General features: G+C 43.1%; 1 protein-coding gene across 1 annotated transcript; it reads right to left on the reverse strand.

Annotated features, from left to right (window-relative positions):
• Positions 1-11,716: 11,716 nt before the first annotated feature.
• Positions 11,717-19,714, reverse strand: klf6a (Kruppel like factor 6a). The gene is made up of 4 exons (XM_084048626.1): positions 19,283-19,714; positions 15,436-16,039; positions 14,312-14,435; positions 11,717-13,731 (listed from the first exon to the last, which is right to left on the reverse strand). The coding sequence occupies exons 1-4, from the start codon at positions 19,382-19,384 to the stop codon at positions 13,680-13,682; spliced, it is 882 nt and encodes a 293-aa protein (XP_083904752.1). The 5' UTR covers positions 19,385-19,714; the 3' UTR covers positions 11,717-13,679.
• Positions 19,715-20,771: the final 1,057 nt, after the last annotated feature.

Consider the following 20,771-nt stretch of genomic DNA (forward strand, 5'->3'; position numbering starts at 1 on the left):
GGCTCAGTGTAGTCTGACAGCGTGTCGCGGGTCGAGTCCCAATCCCGACGGCCTTCGATGCATGCCATTCCCCATCTCTCTCCCCATTACCTGTCAGCCTACTGTCCTATCAATAAAGGCATGAAAATACCCAAAAATATCAATCTTTTATAAAAATAAAAATGTATTACATCGATTCATTGATATACTGTATAAGAAAAGAAAATAGAAAAATCTCCAAAAAAACTAACCCTTGCTTCTATTAACCTACGGTTATTTATTCTCAATGTCGGTTTCAGTATATATTTTCGGCTAACTGCCCAGCCCTATATCAGCATGCAGGAAGGCCTGTCCTGTCCAGACTCCAGCACAAGACATTTAAATATTTCACCACACAACCCCCCTTGACCTGAGGGCTGGCTGAGTTGGTGAAACAAAACACTAGGCTGTAGCTTTAATAATTGGAGGACAGATGTCTTCTTCTGACAGTAAGGCCCCTCAATTAATCTATGAAACAGATAACGTGTCTGCTCTGAAAATAGAAAGTACGTGCTGTGTCTCCTCTGGCTGTGAGAGCTCTCCATTTGCATACTCTGTGCTGTTATAGCCATGAGTTGGGTTTTACACAGTGGTGTAAAGTAACTGAGTACATGTACTCAAGTACTGTACTTAAGTACAATTTTGAGGTACTTTTACTTTACTGGAGTATTTCCAATTGTCTATACTTTTACTTCTACTCCACTACATTTCATAGGCAAATATTGTACTTTTACTCCACTGCAATTATTTGAAAACTTTAGTTACTAGTTACTTTGCAGATATATATTATTATATCATAAACCATGCATTAACCACTTAAGCCCTATTTTATACATGGGCTATTTGAAAATAGCCGATCTACAAGCTTACAACGTGTCGCAGGGGATTAATTTACCCCCCCCCTCATAAATGAATGCCCTTCTTCATCATTCTACAATATCACACCAAAGTAGCAAAACTAGACGATCTACATTGTTTCTACAATCATGTTTATGTCATTTCAAACCTTTTAATAACCGCTTTTAGGAATCTGATTCATCTCCAGAATATGGATAGCATGCTAATGCTGATATTAATCTATCTTATCATGTGCGTGTGTGTGTGTGTGCTATGAAGAAGTCATGGGAACCATTTGAAGGCGTTATTAACCAGCAGACACATTTCATTACCATTGTATACACGCTGTAAGGATGCTGCTAAGTTACAATGGCGGTTTGAATTTAATAGCTGCTCCATGTCATATTTTCAAAACATTAATTTCAAAGTGCCAAATTGTTTTGCGTGTAGGATCAGGCCATTGCCTCTGATTGCTGCCAACACATCTTGTTTTCTTTTTTTTCATCAATCTTTCGTCTTCCTCGTTAGCAAAGTCACATGCCATTTTCTACACACTCTTTCACACGCTTTTCAGTCAATATTTAATTAGTGTGACTTCAAATTAATTAGGGTCTAGACCAAAGAATGCCAGTGCGTGTGTGTTGCAAAAAAATTAATTCTCGAGATAGAGTTAGGGACATACAGATTAATATTCCGCATGAGTGCTCCCGTCCACGAAACGTTCCTAGGCCTTAGGAAGATGATTAAGGGAAATGTAAATATAACAAAAATAGGCATTAGCGGTCATCTTGGCACCGCGGAAGTTAATTGCCTCGTGGTCGAAAATAAAACGCTCAATAGTCTAATAACACCTGTCATGCTTTAATATTAGCTTTCACAAAATTTAATTTCCAAGATGTACCCGTAATGGTTTAAGACTTTGTCCCGGCTGGCATTGTGCTATACCGCTGTCAGTGAACCTCAAACAGCCGCAGCAAAGGCGAGCTTAAATCAGCGACACCTTTTACGAGATGTTTCAAACAGAGCAAGTCTCATATTTCACCACCTTTTCACATGGTATCACAGTTAATTTCCTTGATATCAGTGGCAAGAGATGAAGGACGCATCAGCAGACAATAGAAAGAAAAACTAATTCACCTCCGTGCATTGTGACTTGGTCCCTGCCGCAGTTATTGATGCCTGGGCAAATCGGAACGAATAACATTCTAAGTGCAAAGCGAAAAGTATTTCACCAAGTGTGAAATTAAAATACACCTTGTCAAGAGATTGTCACCGACTCTCTCTCTCTCTCTCTCTCTCTCTCTCTCTCTCTCTCTCTCTCTCTCTCCCTCCCGCCCACCCCCTCTCCTCTCTCCCCCTTGCACAGTCTTTCTCTCTCTCTCTCTCTCTCTCTCTCTCTCTCTCTCTCTCTCTCTCTCTCTCTCTCTCTCTCTCTCTCTCTCTCTCTCTTTCTCTCTCTCTCTCTCTCTCTCTCTCTCTCTCTCTCTCTCTCTCTCTCTCTCTCTCTCTCTCTCTCTCTCTCTCTCTCTCTGCTCCTCTCCTCTCCTCTGCCGGGCATAGCACACAGCGAGAGGAGGCAGTTGTCATGGTGATTAATGCAAATGCACACAGTTAACCTGGAGACGAGGAGATGAGGACTTTTCAAAGCATGTCAGACCTTGACTCGATCTAATGTGTCTGTGCTGTTATGAATTGAAAATCACACCCCCGTTTTTCGGAGAAAGCTTGACACTTTGGCCTGGACGTGGCTCGTATTAAATCTGCGCCTCTCCTTTCTGATTAGGTTCGATTGAGGAGAAGGGAGTAAGCCGGTGACAGAAAACAGAATGTGCTTTACAAGGCGAAAGGTGTTCGCCTTTCCGCATCATCGAAACGCTCTCAATCACTCTCCAAACCGGCCCGGCAACATGAGGTGCAGCGATAAGTTGTTTAGAATGACAGAAGTTTGCATAAAAACAGGGATCGGGGGCACGGTGGCGCAGTCGGTAGTGCCTCCGTACCCATACCCAAGGTGGGGTTGGCGAAAGAGCCTTTCTGTGTGGAGTTTGCATGTTCTCCCCGTGTCTCCTAGGGTAGGTACCCTCACAAAAAACATGGGGTAATCCTGGTCTCTATACTGCCTCCCCCTGGTCAGCCGGGGCACCTGATGGAGGGGATAGGAACTGGTTGGAATAACGTGTTCCTTCCACTCCCCTCGTGTTAGCTCTCATGCATTGAAGGAGGCATAAGCTCGGCTCTGGGCTCTCCCTAGGCTGGCAGAGGGAGTGCAGCGCCCAGGATTACTTAGACAATTGGCACTGAGTGAAAAAAATGGGGTTGCAAAGTCTTGGGATAAAAAATGAATTAAAATAAAATACAAAAACAGGGATCGGTATCGTATACAAACAAACGACGACGCATCGTGTCTACAGCCGTGAAAAAGGAGTGACCGACCGAGAACGCATTAATGGGAGCATGCAGGCATGGAGGTCAGGGACACAAACAGCATCACACCAGGGACCATTATGTGGGAATGTGTACATACGCCTCGTCTTGACCGTTTGACCCCCCCGCGGCCCCACAAGGCTAACAGTGTATTTTCAGTGCGTCCTCCTGGGTCCACAGTGCCCGCTGTGTGTTTCAGAGATGACACAAGCCAGAGACTGGAGAGAGAGAGAGGGAATCTAATTATGGGGACAATTATGATCCTGACCCGCACTGACCTGGATTTGTATTCAAAATGGACTCATTTACCTTGAGCTGAGTACCGTGCACCAGCCCAGAACCCCTCTGTCTCTGCCTGTCTGTCTCAGACAGGCACGCACGCGCGCACACACACACACACACACACACACACACACACACACACACACACACACACACACACACACACACACACACACACACACACACACACACACACACACACACACACACACACACACACACACACACACACACACACAAACACACACACACACACACACACACATTTTTTTTATATAAATATCAATGAATCGAGTAACCGCTTTTGCACTACAGTGTCTGCACAAATAACAGTGACAATAGCAGATCTACAAGCTGAAAACACATTGCGTTGCTAGCCCAACAGACGGATTGATTATCAGTGTGGGAGGTGGGCAGTGTGCAATTTTTATAGTTCTCTTAGTTCTTTAACTCATAACTCATAATTATTGTTTTCCATCACATACACATAAAAGACTGCTTCATTGGATCTCAGGTTTTACATACTGTTAACCACACACATTTTCCAATGCGTCATTTTCCGTGCACCACACACACTTGTCCATCATTGCATTAAGTGGATGTGAACGTCACGCCGGTACCACGGTGGCATCAATGTAAATAGGATTCCTAGTCATCATGATGTGCTGTGTGGTTGAAGTCACGTCACCCTCCTCCTCCCCACTGTGCCAGTCTCCATAAGACTACAGACAGACGTGTTCGCTGTTTCACCCTGAGTCTAGCGACGACGAGGTCACGCTGGGTGACATCACCCCGGGGGCGGGGACTCTTCTGGTACGACCCCCCCCCCCTACACACACACACACACACACACACACACACACACGCACACACACAGCTTGCCCTGTCACTCCCCGCAAATCCTCTCTATCGCGCTCTCTGAAGGCCGGCGTCTCAATTTTCAAACAAAATCGTGACGCCTTTATAGTTTGTGTCGTGACTGAAATTAATCTGTGTTAAAAGGAAGAGGAACATGCAGAGCTCCATGCTGTGTCTTTTCTTAACATTCGACAGGGATGGAGAGAAGAAGAAGAAGAAGAAGAAGAAGAAGAAGAAAAGAAATGACAAAAACTAAAAAGCACACACAACATCTAATTGGTCCAGGAACGACGACGTCCTTCGTTTGTGTGAAGAGTTCTTAGATCCTCTCTCTCTCTCTCTTTGTTTTATGGAGCTAATTGCCACACAGTAATTAGGTGGAGGAATCCAATTTACCGTGGGGATTCATTTAAGCAAATATGCGTTATTTAATGGGATTTGAAGGAGGGGTAAATGCTGGGATTGGACGGCCAAAGCCTGATGGCGCGGCGCAGATCGCATAGCGGCGAAGGAAGACGGCGAAATTGTCAATGACGATAACGAGGCCGGTGATGAGGACAGGCGGTGAAGAGCACACTAATGAGGATGAGGAGGATGATGATGATGGTGGCGGTGGTGGTGGGGGGGGTGTTAGCGGGCTGTGATAGCGAATGTGACGGCTGAGGCGCTGACAATCTAAGAACATAATAGAGGGGTCCATGACCTCTGGTTTCAGCTCTATTTCCCCCTACAGCCCTGAGTCCTAATAGACGCTATTAACAGTAAGAGAGACAGGAGCACAATGGAGAGAGAGAGAGAGAGAGAAAGCCCTGACGCTGGGTCTTTCAGCAGAGTAGTCTGCATATGTGATGACTTGCAGTCTGACTGGCTGAATGAAGCAGGCATGAAGCCTGATAACCTTCCCTTTTCTTTAATATGTCCCCTCATTTAACTGCTTTCAACCTGGTTTCCCTGTTTTGGTCATGTCATTGTAGGTGTAAATGTTCAGATTTTTTCTGAAATGTTCATTTTATAGTGACAATATCAATGTGCAGTGATGCGCTGTGAGCTTGTCGATCTGCAATTTCGTCATACGACAAAGTATGTAGGCCTTGGTCAGTGGTGGAAAAAAAAAAAAAAAAAAAAGAATTACATAAGTAAATACTCCGTTACAGGTAAAAGTCCAGAATTCAAAATGTACTTGAGTAAAAGTCAAGTACTACTCATTGAGCAGAATGTCCCATTTCAGGTTTTCAAGTGTATACAAATCTTTTGAAAATAGCCGATCTACAAGCACACAATGCGTCGCATCGCGACGCATTGTGAGCTTGTAGATCTGCTATTTTCAAATGGCCAAAATGTATACAGGGCTGAAGTGGTTAATGTATGTTTTGTAATAATAATCAAAATCTACAAAGTAACTAGTAACTAATGTTTTCAAATAATTCTAGTACCTCATAATTGTACTTAAGTAAATGTACTTGGTTACTTTCCACCACTGGCCTTGGTTAACTCTAGCACAGTCCAATTTTTGCATTGCATATACGATACTCTGCTAAGGTAATCTCTCCTCTCCACTCCTGGGACTATAGTCTGTTATTTAGAGGCAATTTTGAATAATACTGCTTTTCATCCGACTTCCCTACTGTCCACAATTGCTGGGCGAAAGAGAGAAGTAGCTATTCCATTGTAATTACCAGCTGATAGACAGTGACATTCATTGAGATTCATTGATGACACTAAACGTGGTGTCAGACAGCTTGCTAACGCAGCCTCGGAAATGGTTGAATAACTTCCATCTATTGTCCCTCCGTTGCTAAATACCAGCCTGATATTCCACAGATTGCAGATAAAGGTATCTGTAAATTGAAAACTTAAGCAAATTAATGTCCCTCTGTCTCGCTCATCTGAGGGATTGAGTTGTGCTGTGATGTGAGTTGTGTGTAGTATGAGATATCGAGTAGCTTATAATGCCCGTCTCGCCGTGTGTCAAAATCGTATCGCTAGTACACATTGTAATGATGTGATTGGACACAAACCACAGATCTTCAGTGTATATATGCTCAGCACATTAACCTATTAAGTCCTGAGGCCGTTTCTACAAAATGTCTTCTAAATCCTAACAGGTTTTTTTGTTGAAAAAACCTATGTTTCTATATCAGTGGTTCTCAAACTTTTTTCATGTCAAGGACCACCCAAAATTATGTGTATTTGGCCGCGGACCCCCATGCTCAAAATATTTTGTTCCATTGACCCCCCCAGAGGCAAATATTTGAGTTACAAATGTTCGCTTTGAAAATATATAAAAATATAGATTTGCAGAAATTTTCATGATTTTTCAAAAAATATCAGATCTACAAGCTCGTAGCGCAGCACTCAGTGCCGCGCTACGAGCTTGTAAATCTGATATTTTTGAATAGCCAAAGAAATCTTTAAAATGACACAGATGCGTTCCCGGTCTTACTGGGTTAAGATAAGAGCCGAGTGACAGGTGAAGGTAATGTATTGGCTCACCGGGTAATCCTTTGGGCCTTAGAAGAGGTTAGGAGAGCAAACGTGGGAAACCATGCAGAATGACGCACACACTCTCCTCCTATACATCAAACGCAGCGCTATGATCCCTAGTATAACAGCTTTTTTACGGGCAGAAACATTATATGTCCATTATGGTTCACTCAACCAGAGGATGTTCCCAAACGCTATCTAGACTTCTAGAGGATGTGAGTCACAGCGTAAATGGGAGAGAAGATGCATTGTGTGGGTGCATGCATTTCCTCACGAGAAGACGTTTCCTCAAACAAATGTGTGACCCCTTGCAAGAAGAATGTGATCTGTGGATTATTCTCTTCCCAGTCCAAAGCTTGGAATCTCCATTTCCAGGCCCCATAATCATGGGGAAGTTTAGATATTCATTACTTTTATCTAGAGTTGATCTTTCTTTGCGAGGGAGGGCCCTCACGAAATACTACACAGAACTTTCTTGAGTGAGTTACAGATGAACTCTCTTGGAATTTACTGTGTACTTTGTGTGGAAGTGTATACCATTTGCTTCCCCTCTCGTCTCTCCCCTGCAGGTTGTGTCGCACCTAAACCACAAATTATGCAACGCAATCATTTGTTTGTAGGAGGCTGATATATATCAAGTGCGGGGTTGGTAGCTTGAGAGATCAAGGGGGCTGTGTGGAGGCAATAACATTCTTTGTCATTCCAGGGCTGGGAGGTTCTTCCAAACTGAGCTTAATTAACTCTTTAAGACCGGGAACGCATCTGTGTGTCATTTTTAGATTTATTTGGGCTATTCAAAAATAGCAGATATACAAGATCTTGGATATGAGCTTGCAGATCTGCTATTTTTGGAAAATATGAAAATGTGTGCAAATCTTGGAATACATACATTTTTAACTCAAATCTTTGCTTCTGGGGGTTCCTGGAACTAAATATTTTGAGATGGGGGTCCGCGGCCAAATACATATATTTTTGGGGATTCTTGACATGAAAAAAGTTTGAGAACCACTGATATTATTATAGCAACATACGTTTTTTCAACAAAAAAAAAGTGTTAGGATTTAGAAGACATCTGTAGAATCCCCCAGAAGCAAATATTTGAGTTAAAGATGTTCGCTTTAAAAATATATGTATTTAAAGATTTCTGTAAGAATGTTCAAATTCTTTTTAAAATAGCAGATCTACAAGCTCATAGCGTGGCACTCGGTTCCGTGCTATGAACTTGTAGATCTGCTATTTTTGAATAGCCAAAGATGACACAGGTCTAAATGGATTAACTACTGAGGGCAAACCTTCATTTAGACTGAAACCAACTGCAAATCAGAAGAACTTTAGACGTTCGCCTGCCTGCCCCCTTCTATAGCTCACAAACTGTACAGTAAGCGGAAGGAAGAGAGCAAGGGAGGGGGGGAGACGACAGATCAACTCTTTGTATTTTTATTTTATTATCTTTTCCCCCTCCTCCCTCACATCATTATTTTCTTGTTGGTTGTAACATAAATCGTGCTCTTTTGGTTTATCCATCGCTGTTTTGTACCATTATTTGTGTCAAGTAGAGTTAATTATCTAACAAATGTATAAAAGCGCCCTCTAATTAAATGCCATGGGCTGTAAGAGACGGAGATAAATTATTTATACTGCTTTGATGAGGAGCTAGCTTGCTTTAAGCCATTAGCAGTCAGCCGCTGCTATAAATGAAACCACTGCAATGTCTAAGGCTTTAACTTCAGAAGGGGAGAAAGAAGAGCTAAACTCCGGCACAGAAACCTAGTCAAGAAGCTAGTGCTATACTTAACCCAATAAGACCAGGAAAGCATTTGTCATTTTACATTTTAACCACTTTAACCATTATTTTAAACTTTGGGCTATTCACAAATAGCAGATATGCAAGCTATGAGCTTGTAGATCTGCTATTTTTGAAAGATCTTGAAACTTTGTGCAAATCTTTGAATATATATTTTTGAAGGCGAACATTTGTAACTCAAATCTTTGCTTCTGGGGGTCCCTGGAACAACATATTTTGAGATGGGGGGTCCACGTGGGAATACATATCATTTTGGGGGTCCTTGACATGAAAAAGTTCGAGAACCACTGACATTATAGCAACAGAAGTTTAAAAAAGAAAAGGATTAGGATTTAGAAGACATTTGTAGAATCCCCAGAAGCAAAGATTTGAGTTAAAAATGCTTTAAAAAATAAATATATATATTCAAAGATTTGCACAAATGTTTTTGTTTTTTTTTAAATAGCAGATCTACAAGCTCATAGCGCGGCACCGAGTGCCGCGCTATGAGCTTGTAGATCTGCTATTTTTGAATAGCCCCAAAACATCTAAAAAATGACACAAATGCGTTCCCGGTCTTAATGGGTTTAGTGTACTGTTGGTAGTTCAGGTTTCTCTTTAGCAACCAGGCTTTTTTGTCTCCGGCCAAGGATGTAATTTGGTGTTTTTGGAGAGTTATTTTCACACTGGCATTTACAAGTCAGGAAGAGGAGGGTTGTTAAACACACAGGCTGACAGTAACAAAGCTGCTAGGAACAACAGGTACAGCAAATCTTAGCTGAATGACAAATGTATAAGGAAGTAGCCATGAATTAATCCCAGTTGTATCATTTCCTAACGTCATGGCTCAAGAATTTTGATCTACTATGTACAATGAGGCCCCTGGCTGTGCTTATTGAAGTACTACTGTGTGATACTCGTTTGTGATGTGATTTTAAGCGTCGGAAATGTACCCTTCGAGCTCCGACACACACAGTAATGTGTGTGTGTGTGTGTGTGTGTGTTGAATCTATTAAATATAGCTACATTCTGCACAGACTCCTATAGAGCGTGACCCCTTGAATGTAATGGTGTGTAACGGAACTGCACTAACAGCGTAGGGCTACAACTATCGATTACTTTCTTGGCGATTATTCTATCGATTACCTTTTTCGATTTATCGAACAATCAAGTATTTTGTATATAGATCAACACATCGATTAACCTCTTTAAGCCCTACTTTAATACTTAGTGCAATCTACGAGCTCAATGCGTCACGATGCAACTCGTTGAGAGCTTGTATAAAGTGGTTATTGTCACTATTTTGGAATTCTCCTTTAAATATTTTGAAACTTTTCACCTATAAGAACATGCCGAATATAGGGAGTGATTATTAATCAATACTTGTATCAAACATATCATTTTCTATTGGATTATCCCATTTAGACCCGTTGTAACCTATACGTTGTTATACCTTTCAATACGGGAGCCACCTCTGTGTCTCATTAGTTGTTGCTATACATATGGCAACATAATTTTTTATTCATCTTTTTACTACGAATTTGAAAGTTTTCAGAAAACTTAGGTTTTAGAAGGCGTTTTTAAAAATCGGCCTCAGGTCTAAATGGGTTATAATTGATTAAATCGGTTAGTTCGATTAATATTTGCACCCCTAGTGTTGAATATATATTAAATACAGCTACAGACTACTCTACACATACTCCAAAAGCATAACCCTTGAACGTGAGTCAACAAATTAAGACGAGGGAAAGCGGAAAGTCTGATAAGAATTTCTTATTATTCCAATAAAAAATACATTCATACAGAAATATAACAATTTTGCAAAACAATTTCAAATAAAAATTTCATAAAGCATAAACATAACAATTTTACAAAAGTTTTTTTTTTTTTTTTCGTCTTTTCTGTTTCTTATACAAACATTTCTGTTGAGAACAAAGAGCTGTATTTCGTGTGTGTGTGTGTGTGTGGGGGTGTGTTGCGTGTGTGTGCGTCTACATGTGTGTGTGAAAAAGATACATGTAACATTTCCGGGGGGTGGGGGGGGGGAATAATGGAAGAAAGAGCGAGATAGAGTGATGGAAAAGTATCTGTTTTAAGATGCAAGCAAACATGGAGTAGAAATCAAGGCTCAATTACCACCCGAACAGTATTGGCTGCCATTTGTGGAGCTCTTCTCCTATCCCACAGGAAAAAAAAGAATAAAAAACAAATAAACCTTCGCCCACGGCCAACTTCGATTTCAAGTTTGTACTCATCCCCGTCTCTTTCAGCAACCCGTGTGAAATCCATGTGTCGGAGCACGCTGCTACACTCTTAACTTTCGCAGCAACATCAGATTCTTTTCCCCTCCACTGCAGCAGGACCCTGACGTTGAGCAGACCGATTTCATGCTCAATCGGGTCAAATTTCTAGTTTAGTAGAGATAATCCCTCATTATTTTTGATAGCTACCCTTTCCAAATCGCCTATACTGGCAACAAATAAAAACAACACAAATAGAACCCATAAGCAAATGCAGTTTTTTAGGGCAAAGACATATGGCCTAGTGGTGTATGTGCACTGATGGCAGGTCAGCTGAAATGGATGATCTTTATCTGGTTCCAGAGAGGCCATCAACCATCACCCCCACTCCGCCCCCCCCCCCCCCACACACATACCCCCCCAAACCCCCCCCCTCGGTTTTCATAATACTGTTTCAGCTCGGGCTAGAACAACGCTTCCCCCAGACAGGTCAATAACCAACCTACACAGTCAGCAGTCTGTGACAGATTCCATGCCAACAAAGCCTTTAGCAATTCATTACCAAGAGGCAGTACAAGGCAAGGCCTGTCCAACTGCAGCCTGTTAATTACAATAAATCTTTAGCTTTTTCTTCAGTCTTGCTTGCAGGAATGGTGGGAGATGTTGGGGGGGGGGGGGGCAGAGAGGGTGATGGTGGGTGGTGGAAGTGGGCCTTAAATTCTCATGCTAAAGCAGCTGCTTCGTATTTAAGTCTGCGTTCGCCTCGAGTAGGTGCACATGCGTCCGAATCTGCTTTTGTTTTGTACAGTTGTGTTAATGGATTACAGTACATACTACACAGTAGTAAATGTTTTTTTTTTAATAAAGGATTTTAAGTGCTCTTCACATACAGCATTTTGTCTTACAAGGGTCTCTCTGACTCAACCAAATGTGATTCATTTATACATCAATTAATTTGGTGCGTCCGCTCATAAGGAAGTATCCTAACTAAAACAAAAATAAATAAAAAAAAGAGATATCATTTCCCAAACATGAACATTTTTTATACACTAAGCTCTAATCTAAAAAAAATAAGAAAAAAAGGCCTGGGCAGCTGTCGATAAAACAGAAGAGGTGCAAATATTCATAGGTAATTGAGCCTTGAACAAGCTTTTTTCAAAATCACCCATATAACAAAACGTGACCTCCCTAACGGGGCGAAGAACCACCATCACAGGGCAAAGTCACTTGCATAAGGCACCATTAAGGTCAACAGTGCATTATCAGATAGAAAATGGAAAGAATGTACAAAAAAAAATTAGTCCTCAAAGGCAATGGATGAGTGAAAGAAAAAAAACAACCAATAACGCCATAAATGACTTCATGTGTCTGTAAGCAAGTGGTGATATTTCCAGCCAAAAAACGTGAAATAAGCAATGAGGGGATGGATGACGTTTTAAAACAGAAGATAAGATCGTCAAAGGCTTTTATGTACAATATTGTAACATTTTAACCGTTTTGCGTTTTTAGCTGCACGTTTATTGAAACTATTTGCAGTCCTGATTTACAGTGGAAACAGGAGGAAAAAAGTCGTGTACAAACCCTAAGAGAACCATGCAACACCTGTCTAATGATACTGAAGTTATAGTATAGTTGTGTTATACCTCTAAAGCACACAGCTTATACAATTTTTACTACAAATCCATTTTTGTAGCTTGTAAAAAAAAAAAAAAGAAAGAAATAATTCATAAACCAGGCTACATAACACATTGCACATTTAGTAGCTGCACCAAAAACACCAAAAAAGCTCCTCTCATACAGTGACTGGGGGGGCGGGGCACAGGAGGTGTTGAGACCCTGGATCGCTGCCCAGGAGGAGGGGAGAGGGCAAAGTCATCCCCACCCCCCCCCCACCCCCTTTTACTCATCCAACCCATGGCCCCACAGTCTTAGGGTGCCTGAGACACAGGCACTTCCTCTCTCAAGCCCCATCCTCACACGACCGGGAGGCAAACAAAACAAAACGGAATTTGTTCCCCCCGGAGAAACCCATTCAGTCCTCAGCAATATTGGTACCAGCACCCCCATCCCTCCCTCCCCTCCCTCCCTCCCTCTCTCCCTCCATCCATACATACATCCGCTACAGTCTCTCGTCCTCGATCCTCTCTCTCGTCTCCACTCACGGGTGAGGAGGGGGTAGAGTAGGTTGTTGGGGGGTGGTGGGGGCCAGTCAGCCAGTCACAGACATTCACAGTGCATACATGCTTACCTCAGACAGTTTTTGCGTTTTGTAAAGTACCAGTGTATCTGCTTGTCCGCGGGGGGGATTTAACGAACCCCCCGCCCCAAAACATCATGCACCATACATACGATTCATTCATTCCTTTTTGTGTCCGTCTCTTTTTTTTGTAATTTTTTTTCTCGTTTTTTTTTTTGTTGTAATTTTTCAAATGTCTCTTCAAAGTCCTTCTCAAATCGATTCTTCCATCCGTTGATTTTGTCCTCTTCTTCGTCGCTGCAAAAAAGATAAGCAGATGACCTTCAGAGCGCCTTTTTTTTTCGTTTTGTGTCCAAAGAGAGGTCCGTAGAGGCACTGGGATTGAGAATGGTGCAAAATGGCATGCTTTGGCTGGAACACGCTCCCGCCTCTCTTGCTCTGGGGGCAGTTCAACCAAGAGACCGGTCGGTCGGGAGGCAGCGTTTTTTTTTTATATCTCTTCCCCTTTTCGCTGCGGTTGGTTGGTTGGTTGGTTGGTTGATGCTCGCCCCCCGCTCTAGACGTGTCTCTTCATGTGAAGAGCCAGATGGTCAGACCTGGAGAAACATCTGTAGATGGAGGGCAAAGAGGAAAAGAGCGATATTTAGAGTCTACGAATGGTAATGGATCACTGCTGCAATGATAAATAACGTGCATTCAAAACAAACAAATGGATAAGCTTCTACACCACAGGCATCAGTGAGATTAGCAGTATGTAAAATTTGAGATCCAGTTAAGTCTTTGGGATGGAAAAAGAAAAATCAATTAAAATTGCCTGAATTGTGTGTGTGTGTGTGTGTGTGTGTGTGTGTGTGTGTGTGTGTGTGTGTGTGTGTGTGTGTGTGTGTGTGTGTGTGTGTGTGTGTGTGTGTGTGTGTGTGTGTGTGTGTGTGTGTATATAAACTCGTCTTGTAACTTAGCAATGCAAAACACTCAAAAAATGGGACTAAATTAACTCCCTCTGATCGCTGTCAATCGTTTGAATACACTATCAGAGCTTTCAATCTCTCAAAGCATGCTCTTTGTTTTGCGATGGCACAACAAAAGCAGAACACATCAATGAGGACCCGAGGCCTTTAATCCTATCTGTCTAACTGGTACGTAAAGCGTTATCTAGATCTAGGCCAATGTTCTTGTTTTTGCCTTTACCTGTCACAGTGACTGCATTTAAATGGCTTTGCCCCAGTGTGCTTTCTGAAGTGTCTGGTCAACTCGTCGCTTCGTGCAAAACGCCACTCGCAGCCCTCCCATGAACACCTGTATGGCTTCTCACCTGGAAAATAGAACAAGCATAGAACAAAATGGTCTTATAAGTTTGGTCGGTAAAATGAAGAACATGTTTTTTTTTTCAGTGAGCTTCGACTAAAAGCCCCAGGGGCAAAGGCACTGTGCATGTCTTTGTTTGTCGCTGTCGTTGTTATTTAAATGCATTCAAATGAGTAATGCCTCTGGTCAGACATAATCATAGACAGACATAGTTGGTAACAAAGTCACTCAAAACCCCGGTTTCCACTGAACCTGTTGGATCACTCACTCATCTTGCATTATGTAATGCGAACCATTTCAGGAATGCAAAGAGCGCTCTTACGTAGCTGGGATGTTAAAAGAAAACAACTGACTTTGTAGGTCAAAAGAGGCAGAGAGGTCCTGTGGAGAAAGCCAACACGTGCAATTGCACGCTGCTAATCAAAAATAAGACGCGGTCAAATGACCATTCAAACCCTTCCCAATTCAGCGCCCCTGCCCTGGCCCCCCCCTCCGCACTCTGCACCCTTTCCCATGGTGAAACTCAATCTGTTTTGAGGGGACCGAGTCCCTTTTATCCCCCATGTGCCAACCCTCCCCCTCTCTCTCCCTCCCTCCCCTCTCTCTCTCTCACCCAGTCAGTCACATTCCAGATAGATTAGGTCACAGTTTAGGTATCCAGCCATGCAGAGCTAATACTCGCAGCACTCTCTGGCTGAGGACATGCAATTTGGACCTTTAATTACATTACACAATGGCCGGACAATGCCATTAGGGTGGCAGGACAAAATGTATTGCACTTCCTTTTTTCTCGTACAATGAGATATAAGGGTTTGTATGTTATAAAGTATACATAAAAAAAGTATAATGTTCTTTTTAACACTGACTGAATCAACATGAACTAGTTCTGCATGGGGGACACAAAGAATAGCCTTTTTTTCCCTCATTAAGAGAAGATGTGTCAACAATCCCTGCTTTCATATAGAGGACCCTGACTGGCTGTTTTGCAGTGTTGTGTGTTAGCTCACCTGTGTGAGTGCGCTGATGTGCTTTGAGGTGGGAGCTCTTTGTGTAAACCTTGCGACAGCCGTTGAAGTGACACCGGTGTACTCTCCTCCTTCCGTCCGGCGACGTGTCCCCGCAGACAAGTCCCGTCTTTTCCGAACTTTTCCCGATCCCGCCGCCGCCGCCTCCGCCACCGGTCCTGATTTTGACCGGCAAGTGCAGCTCGGCGTGCACGCCGGCGCTCCACCCTTGCATCATGCTGCTGGGCTCCGAGCCGGCCTCCGGAGAGGACGGGGGCGTGCTAATGATGGAGGGGCTAAAAGGTCCAGAGCCGACCAAGACGGAGCCCAGAGGGTTGTGGGTAAAGCTGTGCGTGGGCGAGAGCTCCTCGGAACTGTCCGAGGCCTCGCTGCTGGCGTCCGAGTTCACGCTGTTGGTGTCCAAAATTTGGCTGTCCTGATTGTCCTCCTCGTGGGCCATGGGGATCTTTGGGTCAGACTCTGCCTTGGCTTTGTCCCCGCAGGCCAAGATCAGCTTGCTCCAGAGGTTCTCCGGGCTGTCGAACTTTAGGTCGGACGTGGAGACGTAAGGCTCGCTCTGTAGATACCGCTCCAACTCCAAGCATGTCTGAATGAGTGCAGAGAAATGAGAAAAAATGCTATCAGCATACACATGAATACAATAGAGCTTATGTTTTATCTGGAGAATGAAGGTCATTGAGAGAGATAGAGAGTGTGAGAGAGAGAGAAAAACTTGGATGAATGAGAATCGTTGAAATAACCATTCAAGGCTATGGTACTCGTGTAGACACGTGCCCAGAATTGTGCTGTGTGGTCTATTGTGGACGAAATGTTTATCGCAGATACAAACAGGAACTTCGCTGACCGCTTCTGCACAATTAATAGGAGTAGGACACCACATAACCAAGCTTGATGCATTGTATTCTGCCTGGCCTAAACACACAAATATACACAGTAAAATCCTCAGGGTTGTGCAAGAACGTATAAATTGACCCAAGTGGACAAACGATGGGTCCGTGTTTACGCTCTCAAGAGTTCAATTAAACACAAGATTGTCCTGTGTACTACACACAGTATATATCCTGCAGTGAACCACACAGTAGAAGATACAACAAAAACGCATCCTGGAAGTGTAATCGCTAAGACTGCTAGAGAGCCACGCCAGGATCAAGTCAACATCCCCACTGGCACGAGAGAGGAAGTGTAAGCTTCAGCACAGCGAGTGCTCGTCTCGCAAACAACTTGTCATGTTATCAGCAGCTCCACATGGGCCACATCCATTGAGGAATGAGTGGTGAGTCCATTCGAGCTGAGCTGTCAGCCCCTAAACTCTGACCACTTCTGCACCTAAGTGCAAAGGCAGGCATTTAATGTGCATTCTCGTTTTGGCGGTCGGGTGACTCACTGGACAAATTTAGAGTCCTTTTAAGGAAGCTGCCCCAACTTCCCCTCTTAACATGAGCTGTTCAGGCTCCTTGTCCTCATGCCGGGGGCCCGGGGTCTGACTGACACGCAATCACATCCTTCCTCAGTGTCAGGCAGAATGCTCTTAGTGGCGACACACTGGTTTAAGTGTGACTCAAAGCTGTGGGACTCGGCGAGCAAGGCCATTCATTATGAGGTGCATATGGCACAGTGGGAAGCACTGCTCTGACATGGCTCCGGGCATACTGTAACGCTCTCTTACACAATGTTTTCCAGCTGCACTGGTACCTACTCATGCGGAGCCTGGAATCGGCCATCTCTGACATTTGATACTATCATATCGTCTATCCCAGTGCTTCTCTCTCAAACGTTTTCATGCCAACTTGCCAAGGACCCGCAAACTGAAATTGTTTTGTACCAGCTAGGGACCCCCAGAAGCAAAGATTTGAATACAAATGTTCGCTTTAAGATAAGATATGCAAACATTTTCAAGATTTTTCAAAAATAGCCAAAGAGTAGTAAGTGGTGCTATGTTAACTAATTTCACTGGGGATCCCCTGGTACCTCCCCCAAGGACCACTGGTGGTCCCCGGACCACTGGTTGAGAACCACGTGGTCTATCCTGTTCAAATCCCAGGATGACTCGCATGGTGCAAATGAATGTGCTTCCTTCCAAACGGAACAAAATTAGGATACGGGTATCTTTTTTTAAAGTAAACCAGCAGTGAGAAATAGCCTACTATTAAAAGCCTTTCAGTTAGGCAAGTAAGACGTGCAATGAGAAACACTGCGACAGGAGAGCTCCTGAAACCACAACATCCTTCTGCTTTGGAAACAATATGATGACAACAGCTCAAGTTATAAGGGCATCGTGCCAAAAAGAAAATCACCAAATGCCCTGAAGGTAAAAATTGGATTGATTACAAATCACGTGTAATCCATCTCATTTTACATGATCTTTTCTGGAGTGAAGCCGAACAAATGCAGTGCATTCCCTTAAAAACACACAAAAACACAACCTAAACAGATGCGTGTGTATTTTGAATTTGAATGATTGGTAGCCTAGTCTACACACATCCGCTGATTGACGCGACTTCCTGTCGCTCTCTCCGTTAACATTTTGGACCGAATACGAGGTAACGGATCTCTCCCTCTGGCTCTGTAGGTCTCTCTATATCGCAGAGCTTAAACGCTAGCCCTGCCGGCCGATGGGACTGACTGCCAGGCATCGAAAACACCTGGTTAAATAACTCATGCTCAAAATACAGCATCAGACTGCTGAACCCTGTGAGTTGCACTCCATTCATCTTCCCCCTAGACAGAGCAGAGCAGCGATACAAGAACGCTCGCCCCAAAACACGGTCGCCCCGGAGACCTCAGAACGGTCGCCACCAGTGTATTCATAAGTAACTTCAGTAAACTATGCCTAAACACCTAACCCTATTCCTAAACGTAACCTCAGTAAGACGGTGGTGCCAAAACCTAACCTTAGTCCTAAACGTAACCTCAGTAAAAAAAGGTGCCAAAAACCTAACCTTATTCCTAAACGTAACCTCAGTAAAGCTATGCCTAAACCTAACTTTATTCCTAAACGTAACCTCAGTAAAGCTATGCCTAGACCTATAAGCTAATTCCTAAACATAACCTCAGTAACCTATGCCTAAAACCTCACCTTATTTCTAAACGTAACCTCAGTAAAGATATGCCTAACCCTAGCCTTAATCCCTAAACTTAAATCTCAGTAAAACTATGCCTATAAACCTAACCTTATTCCTAACCTTAGCCTCAATACAAGAGTAGAGTACAAGAACCACTGGGGGCGAGCGTGTTTCGGTGCGAGTCTTCCAGTTACCGACTGGAGCTGTCAAACCACTGATCCACTGTCACCGTGCCCACACACACACACACACACACACGCACACGCACATGGTTGTCAACTTCACACCGAACTCCGCATCATGATAATATAATATGGGTCTCTGGCACATTTTATCAAACGTGTGCACGTGCACGTGTGTGTGTGTGTCTGTGTGTGCCTTCATGCGTATTCTGGTTTTACTATTCGAATGACATAATGTCATTCGAATAGTAAAACCAGAATACGCATGAAGACATAAATAATGTGCAATAAACGCCGTTATCCACTGAAACCCTGTAGACAGGCAGACCTGAGAGTTGTCTGTCTGTACTTGGACCATTTTTTTCTACACCCAAATGTCTTCACCCAAAAATAGCCGATCTACAAGCTCACAACACTATGATTTTTTTTTTTTTGCAAAAAAATATATATTTTTTAAATACATATTTCCCCATTAAAACGCATTAAAAAACATCCGTGTCGCCTTAGAAAAAAAAAAAGAAACCCAAGCGAAGTCATTGATAACTTCAGAACATTGTCACATTGATATATATTAATAATATTCACCTGCTGCCAGTACTCCTCCAGAGACGGTAAGGCTGAGAAATAGCCCGTGTCGTGAACTATCTGAAGTTCCTGAAAGATGCTGCACATGGGTAGCACATCCATCTCCAAAAAGCGGTTAGAAAAAAGCCTTCGTATCAGCTGCACTTTTTTAAAAGAGAAAATATCTCTTCAAGAGCGGAAAAAAAAGACCGAAAATAATTCAAAAAGTGGTTGTTGTCAAGAAGAAGAAGTATCCTTGTTTGTCGCGCATGCAGGCTTCGATGCAACCGAAAAAACAAGACGCCCCCGTTGAATCGTATATGTATATATATATATATATATATATTTATATATATACAGATGATGATCGGATGATGGTCCGTGCTTGCGTTCAAGTATGTGTGTTTGCAAACAGTGGACTGGATGGTGAGGAGAGTCGTGCTTCTCTGCAAACTTCCCTATTCAAACCTCGCAGGGCAGGCAAACCCTCCCCCGGCAAGACTACACGCTCGCCCGGCCTCCGCCAATCGGCTGCCACCAGCGCGGAGGAGCCAGTGTTGCCAGGTCCCGCGATAGAAACAAGCAAACTGGGCCAAGTAATCAGGCCTAGGAAACCTAGGAAACCAAGCAACCAGGGCTAGACAACCTAGGAAAACTAGGGTTTAAGAGATAAATAAGCAACCAGGCCTAGGAAAACAAGCCCCAAAAAGAAGCGAGCCCCTTCGCCCCCTTTTAAACATATGCATTGGCTATTTTATTTGAAAGTAGCCAATCTACGATCTTGTGGATCTGCTATTTTCAAAAAGTTCTTATTATCTTATATATTTTTTGAAACATTTTAAGGAGACAAATCTTGTATGGGGTTGGGGGGGTCCCTGGTCCCTGGCATAACATATTTTCATACGGGGGTCTGCAGACAAATACATATTATTTTGGGGGGATCCTTGACATGACATTGTTTGAGAAACACTGGTTTAAACAACATTAGGAAACAAGCCCAAATATAAAAAGACTGCAACCCACAAAACTACCAATATTTTTACCTGCAATTTACAGAAAAACAAGCCCAAAGTCGCTTAAAATAAGCGGACATGGCAACCCTGGCAGGAGCGCATATGATATCACACTCGACCAATCGCGCGCGCCCGTTGATACAATTTCCCCAAGTCTCTTTTTTTAATTGGCGCGTTCGACTCACGGCTCGCTCGCGTTCATTGGACGGCTATTTTTAGACATGTATATATACGCGCTGGCCTGCCTGCGATCCGTGGTCTTTCAGTGCTGGAGCTCTAGCTGTGTGTGTGTGCGTGTTTGTGAGAGTGTTTGTGTGTGTGAGTGTGTGTAAAGGCTACCATGTTTCACCACAGAGCGCGCATGTGAACACCAGTTTCCTCTTTTTGCTTTTTTGGGAAACATTTAATTCTAATGTAACTTTACCAGTAGCGCTGGCTTGCGACATGATGCCACTATTGCCTACCAACCTACTTGATTACAGATTGTTGTTTTTTTC

Source organism: Gymnoscopelus microlampas, assembly GCF_963454915.1.
Source record: "Gymnoscopelus microlampas genome assembly, chromosome: 22".
NCBI classification, from domain to species: Eukaryota; Metazoa; Chordata; class Actinopteri; order Myctophiformes; family Myctophidae; genus Gymnoscopelus; species Gymnoscopelus microlampas.

Excerpts from the sequence above, each read along its gene's own strand:
- klf6a (XM_084048626.1), bottom strand. The coding sequence starts at position 19,384 with ATGGATGTGCTACCCATGTGCAGCATCTTTCAGGAACTTCAGATAGTT. Across the intron at positions 16,040-19,282 it reads TGGAGGAGTACTGGCAGCAG|ACATGCTTGGAGTTGGAGCG; the intron begins GTGAATATTATT and ends GCACTCATTCAG. Across the intron at positions 14,436-15,435 it reads ACATCAGCGCACTCACACAG|GTGAGAAGCCATACAGGTGT; the intron begins GTGAGCTAACAC and ends TCTATTTTCCAG.